The 20,694-nt window shown below is 42.2% G+C and overlaps 1 protein-coding gene across 1 annotated transcript in view; it reads left to right on the forward strand.

The window, feature by feature from the left end:
- Nucleotides 1-11,197, forward strand: part of ELOA (elongin A) — a 67,038-nt gene extending 55,841 nt beyond the window's left edge. Inside the window, exon 11 of the mRNA XM_089676694.1 lies at nt 1,054-11,197. Coding sequence (XP_089532820.1) covers nt 1,054-1,115 — 62 coding nt within the window. The 3' untranslated portion in view covers nt 1,116-11,197. The remainder of the gene's footprint in view (nt 1-1,053) is intronic.
- Nucleotides 11,198-20,694: the final 9,497 nt, after the last annotated feature.

Raw genomic sequence — 20,694 nt, forward strand, 5'->3', positions numbered from 1 at the left:
CCAAAGCATGATTGACCCTCCACCATGCTTCACAGTAGGCAAGGTGTTCTTTTCATCATAGGCCTTGTTCTTCCTCCTCCAAACATAGCGTTGATCCATGGGCCCAAACAGTTCTAATTTTGTTTCATCAGTCCACAGAACACTATCCCACAACTTTTGTGGTTTGTCCACATGGCTTTTGGCATACTGCAGTCGACTCTTCTTATTCTTTGGAGACAGCAAGGGGGTACGCCTGGGAGTTCTGGCACGGAGGCCTTCATTACGCAGTGTGCGTCTTATTGTCTGGGCTGAAACTTCTGTACCCACATCTGACAAATCTTTTCTCAGTTCCTCAGCAGTCACACGGGGACTTCTCTCCACTCTACGCTTCAGGTAGCGCACAGCAGTCGAAGTCAGCATCTTCTTTCTGCCACGACCAGGTAGCGTTTCAACAGTGCCCTTTGCCTTGAATTTGCGAATGATGCTTCCTAAGGTGTCTCTTGGTATGTTTAACATCTTTGCAATCTTCTTATAGCCATTGCCCTTCCTGTGAAGAGAAATCACCTCTTCTCTTGTCTTCCTGGACCATTCTCTTGCCTTCACCATGTTTGTAACCACACCAGTAAATGTCTAGAAGGAGCTGAGTATCACAGTCATTTTAAAGCTGCCTAATTGGTGCTTATTATGCTTGATTGCTGCTCGGTGACATCCACAGGTGTTTTCAATACCTGATGGAAAGCACCTGTATGAACCTCTGTTCTTCAGAGTGGTAGTCTTTAAGGGGTTGAATAATTGTGGCAATGAAGAAACCACATAAGAACCATTTACTACTGTATTACATAAACAATTGATGTCATTTTAGTTGCATTTGGGTAGTTACAACGTCCTTGTAGGATTTGATTCTGAATACAATTCCAAATGTACACTATAGTCCCTAAACCCCTTTACAGCATTGGGGGTTGAATAATTTTGGACACAACTGTATTTCTTTTCAGCTGTTTTTTTTTTTTGTTGGATTGTTTAACTCTTTTTTTGTGTTTTTATTGTACCAATTTCTTTTCTTTTGTTTTTCAGAAGTTGCTCCAATGATGGCCAAAACAATAAAAGCTTTCAAGAACCGGTTTTCTCGGCGATAAAGTACAGGGGGAAAAAATGAACTTTGGTGTTGTGATGGGGGAGGGATTACGCAGCATAGGGGGCTATTTTGCTTTTATAAGATGGAGCTCCTGGAACAGTGCTTCCCTCTACCCTACCTTTTCCTGTCCCCAGTTGCCGAATATTTTACGTCTTGGTGACACTGTCATGTTTTACTACACGTTTCATTCGTCATATGTATAGTTCTGCAGAGTATCCAGTTATTCCATTTTATTGACTCATGTTTAAACAGCGACTTGTCCCCTCCTTTGATGTGCAGAGCATAGCAATAGCTCCTGTTATCTGGATTTTTTCACTCTTGGGCTTTACAAAGAGGGTGCAAAGAGCGGTTTATGTGCAGTATCATGTGAAATTCATTAGCGTATCCACTAAAAGCTGAGGATATCTTGTTGCTGTGGGTTACTGCATATCATTCCCCAATGGCCTTCGATATAATCTCATCTGTGATTGCAAACTGCATTACTGTATTTGCAAGATATCCACATGTGGGACATTAATGTCAAATGTTTATTGGCAATGTCACTTCAATCAAGTCTATAATCCCATTACGATAACTCATTTAAAGTCAGTTTTTGCACTAATTAAAAAAAAAGATTTCAAATCTTTTGAACTGTTAAATCTGTTTGAAATTTGATCATCCCTGTAGATGACTTGACCTATATCTTAAGTTCCACTAATTTTGGAAACAAATGTAGCTCTTTTTTTCAAATTTTTCCAGATACCCATGTACCGAGCATTCTTGTCATGAAACTGATGTTTCAGTGCTGCAGTGTCATGCAATGATGAGAATTATTTTGCAGAGACCTTTTCAGTGACATAGGATTTTATGACATACTTCCAGTACATACAGTTGTATGAAAAGTTTGTGAACCCTTAGAAAGTTCCTATATTTTGGAATGAATGGATCTTAAAAATATATTGTGATTTTTAATTACAGACCTCTTATGTGTTTAAAAAAAAAAAACAAAACAAAAAAACCCACAAAGCATTTTACATGTAATATCATTAAAGGGGTGGTTTCAATAAATAGATTAAAGCGATTCCGCCTCTTTAAAGAAAAATTTGATTTGTCAGCAGCTTTTTTTTTTTTTCCTGAATACAGACACCATGGAGCAGATACCTGGAGCAGCTTTAAGTGCCTGTGCTGTGGCCAGATGCTAGGCTGTTCTGACTGGGCAAAGCTTGCCTGCCGTTGGAACAACCCATCATAGTGATGGGTCAGTCTGCATGAGTCACTTCTGAATTTTTTCCTGACACCTCAGCCTGAGCTTTCCTGAGCTTGTATGCCTGTGTAAAGAGGAGTGTGCCTCTTCCCTCCAATCAGCTCTGGTATCAGGGTGCTTTGTGCTCTAGCTCTGCAGTGTGTGTGACAGATCACTGCCCCCTGCTGCTAGAGGTGAGGAAAAAAATCCTTTTGATCTGTGTGTTTTAAGAACAGTCCACAAAAGAAATGTCTGCAGATAATCAGACACAACGTATGTCGAAGGATTTGTATCATCTCTGTATCATCTGAGGCTAGTCACTTCACAGGGTATATGTAAGGGTTTATAACCACTTTAATATTTGTGCAAAGTGGTAGGACTGAAAGCTGCTGCGTCAGTTGTTTCAGATAGTTTTGTTGTGAGCTTGTGTTTCCCTGCCATATAGGAACAAAATTAAGCACAGGTAACCAAAATGGTGAGAACATTTTGATTTTTTTTTTAATTTGTTCATTAGTTATATGAGAATGTTTGTTTTATTTATTTGTTAACTAAAAAGATGACGAGGTAAAATGTGTGTTTTTAGGACTTTCAGAAATCCAGAACATTTTTAGGGGTTCACAATCTCTTTGTACCGTACTTCTATCCCAAGGTTTGTAGCTTAAATAGATTCACATTTTTTTCAATATTGACTGAATTTTTTATAGTTTCCATGTCTCAATAATTTATTTTTATTGAAAAATTATTAAATGGTATTTTGCACTTTGCACCAGTTTAAGTGCAATCATGTTTTCAAACAATAAGGTTTCAAGGGCAGGCTAACTCCCATTTTGAAGCCCAGCAACTACCCCTTTTTGGCCTTTGCATCAGTAAATATGCTGCAACTTTGTAGCCTAGATTTGTCAATAACACAGCTTCCCCGTGCTGTCTTCTCTTCATAGATAAACATTTTCAATGAGACACACCAGTGCAGAGCAGCAGAAAGGCAGCTGTCCTAGAAAGTAATTAGCTCACCTTGTTCCTATGCTGAAGTGATGGTCTTTTCTTGTCTGCATTACCGTGCAATTTTCTTGCTGAATTTTATTTTTTTATGAAGAGTAGGCTGAGCTCAGCAAACCTAGCAATGCAAGGGGAAAATGTGTTATAGGTGCATGCATGTGATCTTGATACAGAGGCCATGGGTAGAGTGGTTACTGAGGTTTATCATAAAAATTAAACTGTCCTTAAAGAGAGGCACTTTGGCCAAAACTTCTTTTCAAGCATTTTTAATGGACACTGCCTGTAAATTTTTTTTTTCTGTGCAACCGGTCCTTGGTTCTGTCAGTGTTCTGTGTGTTCCCTATCTTGCTTTCTGATATGCCAGAATGCTTTCTGCTTCCTACAGCCCCTCCCTCCTTTCTAACATTGTTCCAGCTTGGGGGAGTTAGATAGGCAGGTACTAAAGAGGCCATTCACTATCTTCTCTCTTATTTCTTCAACCAAGACAATAATTCCCACTATGAACCAGATTTAAAATAGAAGTTGACATACAGGGAATTAAGTTAATTTATTACGCAGAAGGATTACATGTGATTACACAGTATTGTGTACAAATAAATTGTTAATCTCTTTATTCTTGTGTATTCTAAACCCCTACTTTAGAAGTTTTTAGTAATATTTAGCCATTGCTAATCTTAATTGACAGCAGTTTCTAAGACATAAATGGTCCATTAACCTAGGTCAGCTGTGAATTCTGGATTCTGCAGTTTGAAATAAATGGGGAGGGGCTGTAGTGGACTCTTGTATTTCACGTGAGCTCTTGCTTTATGTAAATAAAATGGGGGGGGGGGGACAAAAAACTTAAAACAAAAACTGGTCTATTGAGGGATACAGTATGTCTTAAACCTTCAGGTTTACTACCACCTACTGAAGGACTGGACACTGGCAAACAACAGACTGTAGCCCAGCCCAGGATAGCCCCTCCCAATACCAGCATGCCTTCATTTTTTGCTAGTGTCCTAGGAGGATGGATTTTTTTTTTTTTTTGGTGTAACTTAATTTTACTAGCATAATTTTTTTTTTAATTACTATTTAAGACTCATTGCATCACTGCTATAGCGCTGGTCTCTGTGATGCAACTATTCAGTGCAGCTGTCCTGACTTTTGAAGTGCAACTGGAACCTGCTAGACTGCATATGGGGCAGGAGATGGTTTAGCCTGGAAGGGACCGTTTGGGCATTGGGTTCTGTGTAAGGTGATTTCCAGGCTCCATTCTGGAACAAGTTAGATGCGGGACCCTTTCCAGACTCCGAGCTGTTGGCACTGCCTCAGTGCTTTGCCTGTCTCTGACAACCCACTCTGAGTAGGCTGAACATGCTAAGCTCCAGGGGCTGCCTTATTTGCTTGGATTGCTATGCACCTTTTATTAATCTCACTTTCTGCCAGTTTCTACCATGGAAAGGGTAGTGACAGGAAGTGTCAACAGAGCATACCACACTCATTCCCTTCATTAAGTGCCAAGTAAGCATCTCCCAGCTGCTGCTACTCAAGCAATAAGACGTGGAACTCTGATCTTTGGTCCACTCTTCCCCCCCCCCCCCCCTTCCAGAGAAAGACCATGAACACCTCCGGGAATTTGACCCTCATTTGCTTCCAGCTGTTTTGGTTTTGTGATTACCTGATGCCTTGCCTTGTACCCTGAGCTTACATAACTTAAGTGCCACGCAGTCACAATATGTCTGATTCTAGACATGGGAAAAGGTCCCACTGTCCCAGGTGCCCACAGCTCACACTTTACTAACAGCTCAGGTGCTGCTTGCAGCATTACCAATGATGTGGCCAATATATGCAATTTGAAATCATGTTGCCTTCTGCTAGAGTATGTCCCATTTTTAGGATCTCAAGCTTCTTTGCCCTTTCACAAGACATTCTACAATTGTGCAAGACATTGTGGCCCAAATCACCCAGCTATTTACTGTCTGACTGCAGAGGCCACAAGCATGCTGCCATGCCTTTCCCCTGTAGACTCTGTATCCAATCTGCCCATTGCCTCTGTGCTATCAGCCACTGACGCTCTTGATTCCAAGTCAATCCAGTCCCTACTGGACTAGCTTGCCTCAGAGGAGTTGCAGTGTTCTGCTTTAATTCCAAAATTTAGACTCCTATTGATGTAGTGCCCACCACTCTGAAAACTAGAGGACCAGCCTTTTGCTCCTGCCACTGCTATTCCCAGTCTTGGGCCTTTTAGAGCCACTGAGACCACAAAGACTGTTACAGTGCATCCTTTTTTCTAAGTTTTCCTCTATGGAGTTTAGAAACACACTAACAAGATATTTAGTCCTTCCCCATTATTAGCCTTGTACTTTGTTAAAAAGCAGTCTGCAACTGCTTTGTGTGGATTTGGCAGTGGCCACCTTGATAAAGCAACTATTGTTCTGGAGGGGGATGAGTCTGTTTTTAAGGACTCAAATGATATGCAGTTGAACACCTTCTCTAAAGCTCTGTTCACACTGGCAGGCTTTGATGCTCATCCTGTTTTGACTTTGCATTGCCAAACTCTTACTGTCTGGTTAAATCCTTTTTAAAAAGGATCTGGTCTCTGCTGCGATTAAACCCTTGGACATAAAACTGTGGAGCTGATGACTGTTGCCTATAGATGTGACTGGCTGCTGAGGGTTTCCCATCTCATTTCCACCACAGGTCTCCTGTCAGTACACCGGCAGAGGAATCCACGGCTAAAAAGCACCTGCTCCACATGGACTTCAACAGACATCTCTTCAGATCTGCTCTTGATACGATTCTAAAGGATTCTTCTGGTGGCAAGAGCATTCATCTTCCTCAGCCAGAAAAGCTTGAGACAGTCTAGGAGGACTTGCCCTCCCATTAGCAAAATTCCTTCTCGTTACACTTGCTCTCGCAACCTTCACGTCCAAGCCCCCTAGGTTTGGCTCCCAGTCTGTCCACGAGGTTTGGAGCTCAAAGTCTATCAAAACCACAGACAAGCCACCTCCGTATCAACACTCACACCCCACTTTCCAAATTGGAGTGGGGGGGGAATGTCTGTTGGCCTTGTGGATACTTGGACAACTTTCATCTCAGATGCTTGGGTGCAGAATGGTTTCCGGAGGCTACAAGCTTGAATTTAGTTCCCAGCGTTCTCCTTGGTTTCTCATTCCTAACCTTCCTGTGTCACTGCACAGTTTAGCAGATTTTCAAGTAGACCCCTCAGGTCTTCTGGATCAAGGTGTCATTGCCCCATTTCCTGTAATAGAACAGTTTTTAACAGTTTTACTGCAACCTGTTCACAATTCCCTAACCCAATGTGCCCTATCTTGGATCTCCAAAGCACTGAATGTGGTCTGTCATCTCCTCCCTTCACCAGGAAGACCTAGCTTCTCTGGACATCATGGACACATACCTAGCATAGTGGCTAAATGGTTAGCTCTTCCGCCTGGCAGTACTAGGGTTGTTGGTTCGAATCCCAGCCACAGCACCACCTGCCTGGAGTTTGCATGTTCTCCCTGTGCCTGTGTGGGTTTCCTCCGGATACTCTGGTTTCCTCCTACAATCCAAAGACATGCTGGTAGGTGAATTGGTTCCTATCTAAATTGACCCTAGTATGTGTATGTATGAATGTAAGTTAGAGATCTTAGATTGTACGCCCCTTGAGGGTTAGGGACTGATGTGAATGTACAATATATATGTGTAAAGCGCTGTGTAAATTGACGGTGCTATCTAAGTACCTGAAATAAATAAATAATAAATACCTGCTTGTCCCCATTTTTTGATGGCTCAGGAATCTGGGAAGTCCTTCCTTCCCATCTTTTGAAAGATTCTCATGATCACACCGCCAACCAGTTGGGCTGGAGGGAAGTCCTGGGCACCCTGTTGGAATAGGGAACTTGGTCATTGGAGACCTAATCAAAGTGCTGGGAATTTGAATGGTTTCACTGATTGCCTATGGTGGAGGGTCACCAGATCCTAATTGTGTTGAACAATGCCACAGCAGTGGCATGCATCAACTATAAGAAAGGAACCAAAAGTCTCACTGTGACTGGCAGACTCTCTCAGCCAGCAGCATCTGGACCCATGGCAGTGGTCCTTACAACTGTAGTTGTTCCAGGACTTTTCACACAGGTAGTTGTCACCATCTATTGACCTCCAGGTTTAACTACTAACTGAACAGGTTTGTCTCCAGGTACAAGGATCCTCTTGAACCAGTGGATGGTTTTGGTGGCTCTGTGGAATTGGTTCACCCTAAACTAATACCTTTTTTCCCCTTAAACATCTTCCTCTGCTTTCCAGGATTGAGATGGAGGGCATTCCAGTGGCCTTCAATGCTGCGGATTGGTGGATGTGGGACTCTGACCTGGTAAGGTTTCTAGCGCTTGCTTTGTGTGCTCTTCCAGATTGACCAGATCTTCTGTCCCAAGAACTGATTTAATATCCTGCTTCACAGTCATTGGCTTTCAATAGTATGGCTGTTGAAGCCCACATTCTGGGAGACTATGGCATCTCTGAATGGGTGGTTCACACAATGTGTGGGAGGTTGGAAAGTATACTTCTCCCAAGATCTATCATCGTGCATGGAAGACATACCTCACCTGGTGAGAGTCTTCAGGCTTCCACCTTAGGAGATTTTAAATCTTCTAAATGCAGATGGGTCTGGACCAGTGTTGGGCTGTCAGCATCATCAATATATTAGTAGAGGGGGTCTCCCATTCATTCCACCTATTTCTTTCCCTTTGACTCCATGAGATTTTAATCTGGTTCTCTCTCCTTCCTTTTTTTTTTTTCTATTTTCCTCAGCTCTGCATGGTGGGTGCTTAAACCTAGTGGCTTTTTTCTGTAAGTACTTTTTCTGGTCTTGCTCAAGGAAAATGTGAAGCTGAGGCCTACCTAACCACTTTACCCCCATGCCAATTCTGACATTCCTCACATACATGTAAAAATCAGCATGTTTTTGCTGGAAAATGACTAAAATAAAAACCCCAAACAAAATAAATATATGTGTATGCATGTGTGTGTGCATGTGTGTGTGTGTATATATATATATATATATATATATATATATATATATAGTTGTGTTAAAAATAATAGCCGTGTGTTTAAAAAAAGTGAATCCTTATAATAGCTTTTATTTCCATACACGTAAACGCATTGGGAACACTACACCATCTATTCTAAATGAAAACATTAGGTAAAATGTATTACTTTACAAACTCAAATATTTATTGTGTAATCTGAAAAATGCTTGAAGATTTAGCTTTACTGTGTATCACTGAACTAATATTTAGTTGTATAACCTCGGTTTCTGAGAACTGTTTCACATCTGTGTTGTATGGAGTCAACCAACTTCTGGCACCTGTGAACAGGTATTCCAGCCCAGGATGATTGCACTACATTCCACAATTCCTCTGCATTTATTGGTTTTACCTCAAACAGCATTTTTATTGTCACCCCACAAGTTTTCTATTGGATTAAGGTCCGGGGATTGGGCTGGCCACTCCTTAGCATTAATCTTGTTGGTCTGGGACCAAGATGCTGCTCGCTTACTGGTGTATTTGTCTTGTTGAAACACCCATTTTAAGGGCATTTCCTCTTGGGCATAAGGCAACATGTATTCAATGATGTATTCAAACTGATCCATGATCCCTGGTTAGCGATAAATAGGCCCAACACCATAGTATGAGAAACATCCCCGTATCGCGATGCTTCCACCATCATGCCTCTGTCTTCACAGTGTACTGTGGCTTAAGTTCAGTGTTTGGGGGTTGTCTGACAAACTATCTGCGGCCCCAAGACCCAAAAAGAACAACCTTGATTTCATCAGTCCACAAAATGTTGCGCCATTTCTCTTTAGGCCAGTCAATGTGCTCTTTGGCAATTTATAACCTCTTCAAGCACATGTTTTTTTCAACAGTGGGACTTTGCGGGGGCTTCTTACCGATAGCTTGGCATCGGCATAGGCATTTTCTAATTGTTACAGTGCTCACAGGTAACTTTACACCACCTTTGACCACCCTGGAGCTGATCATTGGCTGAGTCTTTGCCATTTTGGCTATGCTTCAATCCATTGAAATGGTCGTTTTCTATTTTCTTCCACGTCTTTCTGGTTTTGGTTGCCATTTTAAAAGAATTTTGAGATTATTTTAGCATAGCAGCCTATCATTTTCTGCACTTCTTTATATGTTTTACCCTCTCCAATCAACGTTTTAATCAAAGTACGGTGTTCTTCTGAACAATGTCTGGAACAATTACACTATATGTAATTGCTGCATGGCATATGATATTTGAGTGATATAGAAGGTTTTGAGGGGATTACCTTTCATGCTAGCTGCTTCTGCCCTATAGATCTAGCGCTCGTTCTTGTCTTTGATATTTCAACAATTACACTATACCCAACATGTATAACAATTGCTGCCTTCGTCCTTAAAAAAGGGCCACCTATTTGACGCACCTTTTTTTCACAGACTGAATGACCTCACTAATAGAACTCCACACTGCTATTATTTTGAACATGCCCCTTTCAATTAGTGATTCAATTACACAGAATCAGCAGCATGCATGTCATGACTGTTGGGTCTGTTGGTTTTCTGTTACCCTACTACACCTACTAGTAAATTATTTGCCATGGGGAAATATAATTTATACCAAAAACAGTGATTGATTTGGTTAGTGATGTTGAACTGCTATTAATTTGAACACAACTGTGTATGTGTATATGTATGCATTCATATATGTATGTGTGTGAGATATAATGAACCCAAACACAATATAATACGCAATTACATCCACCCATAGAATGGTGACAAACTACAGTATATTAAATTATCCATGGGCAACACTTTAAAAGCCTTTACAGGTTACCAGTTTCGAGTTACACAGGAGATTTGGTGCTGGAATTATTGCTCTCACTCTGATAGTCGCGGTGATACCTCACGTGTGTGCCGGACCTACAAGCGTGTGAGCAATGGAAAGAGCGTTACATGGTTTTTGTTTTGTTTTTTTTTACACTGTCCCTTAACCAGGATATTTCCCTCCATTGCCTGGATGTGGTTCAGGCTGTGAATGTCTTTCTGTCACTGCTTTTTTCAGAATGACTGAAATGCCTTTTTGTCACCCCGAATGATTCCATAGGTGTGCACCAGCTTCTCATCACACCATCATTCAAGCTTATGGTCTCAAAAATCTGGTTCCTGGTAAGACTCACTCTATCTCTGCTAGATCTGTGAGTTCTTGTTGGGCTTTTCGGCAGCAGGCTGCTGGTTTCCAGATTTGCAAGGCTGCCACCTGGTATTTTCTTCACACTTTTTTTTTTTACCAGGTTAATGTTCAAGCCTCATCTGATGCCGGCTTTGGGTGTAAGTTCCTTTTAGATGACTCTTTAAGCTGCAGGCATTCTCCAGTTCTGTTGTTTTTTCTTGGGCCTGTTAGAATTTGTTTTCTGTTGCCTTGCCCATCAGTTGGACCACTTTTGGACACCCAAAAGTTCAGACTTCCTGAGTCCCTCAATTGACTAGAAAGAAATAGGATTTTTGTACTAACTGTAAAATCCTTTTCTTGGAGTTCATTGAGGGACGTAAGTCCCACCCCTCTGTGTTTTATGATCAAGCTTTGTTACAAAAACTGAGATATGCTGGTAATAGGAGGGGTTATCCTGGGCTGGCCAAAAGTTGCTTGCCAGTTTCCAGTCTTCTGTAGGCAACAGTATAACCAGACAGTTTAACACTTCCTGTGTTCTTTTGATGGGCTCCAAGAAAAGGATTTTTACGGTGAGTACAAAAATCCTATTTTTGTGGTTTCAAGGAGATTAAATATTTTAATTAGACTTCTGTATGCAAATAATTTTATCTGGCTCTTAATAAAATGTGAATATTGCAAAATGTATGTGTCTTCATTGTTTAGTAGTTATACATGGATCCATTTCTTTCTGTACATCATTAGTACTCAAAGCTCTAACTTTCAGGGCTGTTCTGAACAGATACTGTGATTACTTTCTGTGACAGACCAGTCCAATGCAGTTAAAGGATGTTCATCTTTCGTAACATGGTACACCCATATTCGGGGTATAACATGTTGCGAACAGTTTGGCCCTCACTCCCCGTTGTGAAGTCGTGGGGAGAGAAATCCTCCTTCAAGAGTAATGGTTATTTTAGAGCTACATAAAGTAGCTAATGCAGGCTTTAAACTAGTGCACCTTCCACCCTACTGAACCATATCCAAGTGAATAGCTATCAGCCAGAAATGCATTGTAATATATAGTGTGCATTGCAGGGATCCAATATGAAGTCCAAAATGCAACACAAACTGGGGTTTCAAGATGTGCTGTTCAAGTTCTTTTGAAGCAGCACAAAGAAACAGGCAACATTGAGGACTGTAGCCGTAGTGGTTGGCCAAGGAAACAATGCTGCAGACACATCTTACTTCCCTTCACTACTGGAAGATGTCCAGCAGTGCCATCAGCACAGAACTGGCAGAAACCAGTAGGACCCAGGTACACCCATCCACTGGAGAAGTCTGGCTGGAAGTAGTCTTCATGGAAGAATTGCAGGAAAAAAACCATACCCCCGATGTGGAAACAAGGCTAATGAGTGTCTGCAGGCAACAAGCATGGTGGAGGTTCCTTGCAAGTTTGAGGCTGCATATCTGCAAATGGTGTTAGAGATTTGGTCAGGAACAATGGAGTCCTCCATGCTGAGAAATACAGGCAGATATTTGTTCATCATGCCCAGGGCCGAGTAAGGATTTTTGTCTACACAAGCGAAGGGGCATTTTACTGCCCCCCCCCTTCTGGTGTCCTAAGGTGGCTGCCTAAGCAACCGTTTGCTGGCGTCTGCCTTTGATCTGAACACAAATAGCTCTTCAGAGACCAAAGCACATGTGAACGTGTCCTCAAAATGTGGAACGAGCGAAGTTCAAAGTCTTCATTCCCAGGGTCGCTGAGCCCCATACACCGTAAAGAGCTGTTGGTTCACATTTCTTTCCTAGCACTGAGCTGGGTGCAGGCTGTCCATGTAAGTAAATAGTGATTGAGCAGCTGCACAGATGGGTATGTAGCTCTGAATGCAGACCGCATGTACCTATCCCTTCCAAATACGGGTACGGTGTCTCAATGCATGCAGCTCAGCGCTACACCAAAAAGACAAATGTCTCTTTATGCTGTACAGGGCTCAGCACCCATGTGAGGGCTTGTTCGCACCAGGTGCGGTGTGGGAAAATCCCTGTAAAATTGCACTTTTTCCAACACCGCACAAAAACCCGCTGCCTTTTGCAGATGTGTACATTAATAGACACTTCCACACACTTCCTCCTAGAATGTAAGCTCGAAAGAGCAGGGCCCTCAATCCCCTCATGTTTTGCATTGTATTGGTATTGTTCTGTCACATGTTCTGTCCCCCTTTGTAATGTACAGCGCTGAGCGAACTATTGGCGCTTCATAAATACTGTATAATAATAATAATAATGTACAGTGAAGGAAATAAGTATTTGATCCCCTGCTGATTTTGAATGTTTGCCCACTCACAAAGAAATGATTAGTCTAAACATCGAATGGTAGGTGTATTGTAACACCGAGAGACAGAATAGCAACAAAAAAAACAAAAATGCATGTCTAACAAATTATGCACTGATTTACATGTTCATGAGGGAAATAAGTATTTGATCCCCTTCACAAAACATGACTTAGTACTTGGTGGCAAATCCCTTGTTGGCATTTACAGAGGTCAGACGTTTCCTGTAGTTTGCCACCAGGTTTGCACACATCTCAGCAGGGATTTTGGCCTACTCCTCTTGGCAGATCCTCTCCAAGTCATTAAGGTTTGGTGGCTGACGTTTGGCAACTCAAACTTTCAGCTCCCTCCATAGATTTTCAGTCAGATTAAGGTCTGGAGACTGGCTAGGCCACTCCAGGACCTTAATGTGCTTCTTCTTGAGCCACTCCTTTGTTGCCTTGGCCATGTGTTTTGGGTCATTGTCATGCTGGAACACCCATCCATGACCCATTTTCAATGCCCTGGCTGAGAGAAGAAGGTTCTCACCCGAGATTTGACAGTACATTGCCCCGTCCATCGTCCCTTTGATGCGGTGCAGTTGTCCTGTCCCCTTAGCAGAAAAACACCCCCAAAGCAGAATGTTTCCACCACCATGTTTGACAGTTGGGATGGTGTTCTTGGGGTCATAGGCAGCATTTCTTCTCCAAACACAGCGAGTTGAGTTGATGCCAAAGAGCTCGATTTTGGTCTCATCTGACCACAACACTTTTAACCAGTCCTCCTCTGCATCATTCACATGTTCAATGGCAAACGTCAGACGGGCCTGGACATGTACTTTCTTGAGCAGAGGGACTTTGCAGGCTCTGCAGGATTTCAATCCTTGTCAGTGTAGTGTGTTACCAATTGTTTTCTTGGTGACTGTGATCCCAGCTGCCTGGAGATCATTGACAAGATCCTCATGTATAGTTCTGGAATGATTCCTCGCTGTTCTCATGATCATTGACACTCCACGAGGTGAGATCTTGCATGGTGCACCAGACCTAGGGAGACTGACAATTGTTTTGTGTTTCTTCCATTTGCGAATGATTGCTCCAACTGTTATCACCTTCTCACCAAGCTGCTTGGTGATAGTTTGGTAGCCCAGTCCAGCCTTGTGTAGGTCTACAATCTTGTCCCTGATATCCTTGGACAGCTCTTTGGTCTTTGCCATGGTGTAGAGTTTGGAATCTGATTGATTGCTCCTGTGGACAGGTGTCTTTTACACAGGTAACAAAATGAGATTAGCAGCACTCCCTTTAAGAGACTGCTTATAATCTCAGCTTGTTACCTCTATGTAAGACATCTGGTAGCCAGAAATCCTGCTGAATGATAGGGGATCAAATACTTATTTCCCTCATGAACATGCAAATCAGTGCATAATTTGTTAGATATGCATTTCTTTTGAATTTTTTGTTGTTATTCTGTCTCCCAGTGTTACAATACATCTACCATTTGATTTTTAGACTGATCATTTCTTTGTGAGTGAGCAAACATTCAAAATCAGCAGGGGATCAAATACTTATTTCCTTCACTGTAGCAAATGCAGGTGTATTCATGCCTGCCAAAACACATGGTAACGCAATAGCATGCAGTTTGGTGTGGCATGATTTTAAAAATCATGCCTCCCATTGTGTGTTTCAAGTGCACACAGCAGCCCATTGATAGTAATGGGCTTCCCTAAAACGCAACATGTTGGTATGCTCAAAAAAGCACACACTCTTTGACAAACTTCATAGTGTGAGCAAGCCCTCAATGAAGCCAAAAGGGTACATGAGCTTCTGGCATGCATATGGCTCCTTATTGAAACTCACAAGTTGTCCTTCCTGCAAAGTGCAGGGAGAAAAAAAAGTGCAACACAGCACTACCCCTATGAGAATGGGACCCCATATAACAAAATAGGAGCCTTAGATTACACAAAGATCGAACCCGCCTCCCCGAGTATGATCACATGGTACATACAGTCATGGCCGAAATTGTTGGCACCCTTGATATTTCTCCAGGAAATCATGTATTTCTCACGAAACGTATTGCATTAACACATGTTTTGCTATACACATGTTTATTCCCTTTGTGTGTATTGGGACAAAACAAAAAAAGGGAGGAAAGAAAGCAAATTCGACATAATGTCACACAAACCTCCAAAAATGGGCTGGACAAAAGTATTGGCACCCTTTCACAACTGCGGATAAATAAGAATGTTACAAGCATGTGATGCTCCTGTAAACTCACCTGGGGCAAGTAACAGGTGTGGGCAATATAGAAATCACACCTGAAAGCAGATAAAAAGGAGAGACGTTCACTTAACCTTTGCATTGTGTGTCTGTCTGTGCCACACTAAGCATGGACAACAGAAAGAGGAGACGAGAACTGTCTGAGGACCTGAGAACCAAAATTGTGGCAAAATATCAACAATCTCAAGGTTACAAGTCCATCTCCAGAGAACTAGATTTGCCTTTGTCCACAGTGCGCAACATTATCAAGAAGTTTGCAACCCATGGCACTGTAGCTAATCTCCCTGGTCGTGGACGGATGAGGAAAATTGATGAAAGATTGCAACGCAGAATAGTCCGGATGGTGGATAAGCAGCCCCAAACATGTTCCAAAGACATTCAAGCTGTCCTGCAGGCTCAGGGAGCATCAGTGTCAGCGCGAACTATCCGTCGACATTTAAATGAAATGAAACGCTATGGCAGGAGACCCAGGAGGACCCCACTGCTGACACAGAGACATAAAAAAGCAAGACTACAGTTTGCCAAAATGTACTTGAGTAAGCCAAAAGCCTTCTGGGAAAACGTCTTGTGGACAGATGAGACCAAGATAGAGCTTTTCGGTAAAGCACATCATTCTACTGTTTACCGAAAACGGAATGAGGCCTACAAAGAACAAAACACAGTACCTACGGTAAAATATGGTGGAGGTTCAATGATGTTTTGGGGTTGTTTTGCTGCCTCTGGCACTGGGTGCCTTGACTGTGTGCAAGGCATCATGAAATCTGAGGATTACCAAAGGATTTTGGGTCGCACTGTAGGGCCCAGTGTCAGAAAGCTGGGTTTGCGTCCAAGATCCTGGGTCTTCCAGCAGGACAATGACCCCAAACATACGTCAAAAAGCACTCAGAAATGGATGGCAAAGAAGCGCTGGAGAGTTCTGAAGTGGCCAGCAATGAGCCCAGATCTAAATCCCATTGAACACCTGTGGAGAGATCTTAAAATTGCTGTTGGGAAAAGGTGTCCTTCCAATAAGAGAGACCTGGAGCTGTTTGCAAAGGAAGAGTGGTCCAAAATTCCGGGTGAGAGGTGTCAGAAGCTTATTGATGGTTATAGGAAGCGACTGATTTCAGTTATGTTTTCCAAAGGGTGTGCAACCAAATATTAAGTTAAGGGTGCCAATACTTTTGTCCAGCCCATTTTTGGGGTTTTGTGTGACATTATGTCATATTTGCTTTTCTGCCTCTGTTTTATATTTGTTCCAATACATACAAAGGGAATAAACATGTGTATAGCAAAACATGTGTTAATGCAATACCTTTTTTGTGTGAAATACTTGATTTTCAGGAAAAATATCAAGGGTGCCAACAATTTCGGCCATGACTGTAGGTGGGTGCACCTTCACCTCTGCTGGATCTGCTCCGATTGAAGTTTGAAGGAAGTGAGCTGGAGGAAAACAGCCCCAGCAACACTTTAGATGGGACTCTGCCCCGGGACTGCTAATTGGCTAGGAAGGTGTGAAGACAAACCGAGCTAACTGATCGATTGATCACTACCAGGGTGCACTGGCCCTGATCATGCCATACCATCAGGGAGGCATGTGATTGGCCCCAAATTTATTCTGCAGTAGGACAATGACCCCTAACATATAACCAATGTCATTAAGAACTATCGTAAGTGTAAAGAAGAACAAGGAGTCCTGGAAGTGATGGCTTGGCCTCCACAGAGCCTTGAGGCCAACATCATCAATCCTGTCTAGGTTTACTTAAAGAGACAGAAGGATTTGAGGCAGCCTACATCCACAGAAGATCTGTGCTTAGTTCTCCAAGATATTTGAAAGAACCTACTTGCCGAGTTCGTTCAAAAACTGTGTACAAGTGTACCTAGAAGAATTGAAGAATCGATGCTGTTTTGAGGGCAAAGGGTAGTCACAATGAATATTGATTTGGTATGGACTTCTCTTCTGTTCATTAATTTTCCATTTTGCTAATTGATAAAAATAAACTATTAACACTTTTTTCATTTTTTCACACCTGCCTAAAACTTTTACACAGTAGTCTTCATTTGTGATCAGTAGAAGAAACAATGCCCCCCCCCACCCCACCCCTCTGTAGTGGATTGTGATAGACAGTCCACATTTTATTAGATGATCAGTAAAATGACAATTTTATAGTCTTGCTACATTCTGTTTCTTGCTCTTTAAATTCCTTACTCTCTTAAGTAAACAATCAGATATAGGTTGACAGAACAATGATGATAATTAAGATGGCGCCTTCATCCAGAGTCTCACCCTTGGTGACTCATTAGGAGAAAAGTATCTTTTAATGTAAACAACCCCCATAAAAGGGAATGAGTCGTTTTGGGGACAATGATTGGAAGATATCAACACGGATGGACGAACACGCAGAAACCAGTGGACTTTTCACCCAATCAATGTATATGCTTTGCCTGCATCATATGCCCTATAAATGATACTGTTAGTTCCTCAATAAAACAGAATTTTAGGAAGTTGGCAAACTGCGAAGTGTCAGTGTCTTACTTCCACGTGCACGTATTCGCATATTAATTTGGCTCACTGGTAGATCACGATAAATGGTCTGTAAGTGACCTAGTCCAAGACACCTCAAATTGGTGGTCAGTGGATAAAAGGATGTCCCCTTAGCCTGGGTGCACACTGAAGCGGTCCAGAATTCACAGCGTTTTCTGTGCGATTTCCGCACAGCATCAGAATCACACCCCGTTCATGCGAACCGATACGGGTGTGTATGTTAAGTTAACAATATCCTGAAATCGGTCCGCAAAACGCGGTGCGATGTGCAGAATCAGATCGCATAGGTGTGCATACCCATGCGATCCGATTCTAGTACGGACCCAAAAAAGGGTCCTGCACCTTTTTGGTGTGGATCCGGTGCATTTTGAGCTATACAAAATGTATGGCTGCAATTGCATCGCACACAAATCGCATGTGATTTGCACAGGAATGCGGTGCGGTTCCTGTGCACATCACGTGATGTACCGCACCGCATGAGTGTGAACCTAGCTTTAACCTGACAACAGTCACAGGAAGACTTTTCTTTCACATTGATATTCAGTAGAAGGAAAATGAAAAAATAGTTTTTTATAGCGGAGTTCCACCTGGAGAAAAAAAAAGTCTGCAGCTACAAAAACTGTAGCTGTTGACTTTTAAAATACAGCCACTCGCCTGTTCCTCGGTCCAGCGGTGTCCTCACCACCGCTGGTGTCACCGGCAGTCTTCTTTCCCTGGCGCCAGCATCTTCAGTGTGGGCACCCAGTTGTGACCGCTTGCAGCTTCACAGCCGGGTGCCCACTGAGCATGTGTGAGAAGCACTGCGCTTTGTGAATGGCCCCATAGTCTTCTGGGAGGGGAGGACAATATCAGCTTCCGTACGCAGTGGGAGCGGGTATCTGTCAAATTGGGTACCCGCTCCCCAAAGGTGCCAATCCTTAATGGGGAGCAGGGTACAAAGGCTTAAAGCGGAATTTCTCCTTTTGGTTGGAGCTCTGCTTTAAGTGTATAAAAATATTTTATCTCATTAAAGGCTCATCAGCACATGCATCAATACCCTGTGTTTATGTTGCATTAATTCCACGTTTTTAAAGCCTAATAACTTTCCTTCAACACGTGCCATGATTACTACAATGGCACCACACAGTGCTGTTCACACAGGAGCAGTAGTGTTGTGTTAAAAATTAGGCAGCATGTGCTTTCATCAGGTATTGATGCTTGTCAGCTGCCTCCATTAATTTCAATGGTAACGCTCTACCACCTCACCTTAACAGCACCTAAAGAAATTATGGTGTGTTGTTGAAGCATTTATAAAACGTGAGCTGGGCACTGGGGGAGAGGCAGAAGAGGTTCCTGTATACTAAATTGCAATGGGGAATAATAGAGAACTAGGACAGAGCAGCTCCAGAACAACCGTGTGGTAACTCCATTTGCTTCTGTGTGCTGGCAAAATCCTCAACCAGCCAGCAATACTGCCAGTGCCAGGTAGGAGCAGAGACAGAGCATTATTGTCTGTGGCAAAGCATTTTGTGCCAGCAAAGTTGAGCTGGATCAAGCCAAGATCAAAGTATACAAATCTCAATTCACAAAAATGCCTGTTATTACATCACAACCTAACCAAACCTCAAAGTAAATTACTACATCACTTCCCCTTTAACTGCTTTCCTGCCGCCCCATAGCAGATATACTGCTACAGGGCGGCACGTGATTCTGCATTGCTGGGTAGGGGGGTGCACGCAAGCCCTACCCGCGCCACTATTCGTGATCTCGGCTGTCAATCACCGGGTCCTGGCCGGTGATGGAGCAGGATTACAGAGGGAGAGAACTGTAAGTAAACAAAACAGTTCTCTCTACTGTCAGCTCCTGCACACTGCTATGCATGGCTTTGCATAGCAGTGTGCTTACAGTGAAGCACACATTTAACCCTTTGATCGCCCAACATGTTAACCCCTTCCTGCCCAGTGCCATTAGTACAGTGTCCGTGCTTTTTATTAGCACCGATCACTGTTGGTGTCACTGTCAGTTCACCCCAGTGTCAGAATGCCCGCCGCAGACCTGCTATAAGTCGCTGGCTGCCGCCATTACTAGTAAAAATCAAAAATTAGAAAAAAAATCACAGTATATATATACAGCCATTTGTAAACGTTATAACTTTCAAGTAAACCGATTAAGCACTTCCCACTAGAAAAGCAACGATTTTATGAGCATTTATTAAGCATTCTTGAAGCTTTATCAATGCTTTATAAACGCAACAAAAATGCACGGTAAACTAAACTTCTGCTATTATATGATGTGACTCTACTAACTTTGTTTAAACCAAGATTACCTGCGTATTTTTCCTTTTTTTTTAAGTATTGCGCACCTATTTGATCTATGTTTATAATTAACTAACTCCTGACTCTGTATGTGCAACTGAATGATAATAATAATAAAGACCTTTGTAAAAGAAAATACATGATAAACACATCATAAATGCTATAGGTGCATTATGAGCATTGTTTTGTTCTTCATAATCAACACACATGTGAACAAGCCCTTAACCCCACTTGACCTCCTGAGGATTTGCCCCCCTTCCTGACCAGGCCATTTTTTGCGATACAGCGCTGTTACTTTAACTGACAATTGCGCAGTCATGCAATGCTGCACCCAAATTAAATTAATGTCCTTTGTTTCCCACAAACAGAGCTTTCTTTCAGTGGTATTTCATCACCTGTGCGTTTTTTATTCTTTGCACTATAAGCAAAAAAAGACTGACCGTTTTGAAAAAAAAATTTATATTTTTGACTTTTTGCTATAAAACATATCCAGTAAAAAAAAATTAAAAAATCAAATTTCATCATAAATTTAGGCCAAAATGTATTCTGCTACATGTCTGCTAAAAAAAATCCCAATGAGTGTAAATTAATTGGTTTACGTGAAAGGTACAGCGTTTACAAATGGCGGTATATGTACTGAAACTTTTTTTTTATGCTATTAATGACGGCAGAGACTTATAAGCGGGACTGCGGCATGCACTCTGTCACTGGACGGGGGGACAGGGAATGACTAACTGCCACTGACTTCCCCAGTGACACTAATACAGTGATCTAAAAAAAAAAAAGCACTGTCACTGTACT

The sequence above is a fragment of the Staurois parvus genome, unplaced genomic scaffold, assembly GCF_062004578.1.
Source record: "Staurois parvus isolate SC_StPar_1 unplaced genomic scaffold, SC_StPar_1.0 ptg000172l, whole genome shotgun sequence".
Lineage (NCBI taxonomy): Eukaryota > Metazoa > Chordata > Amphibia > Anura > Ranidae > Staurois > Staurois parvus.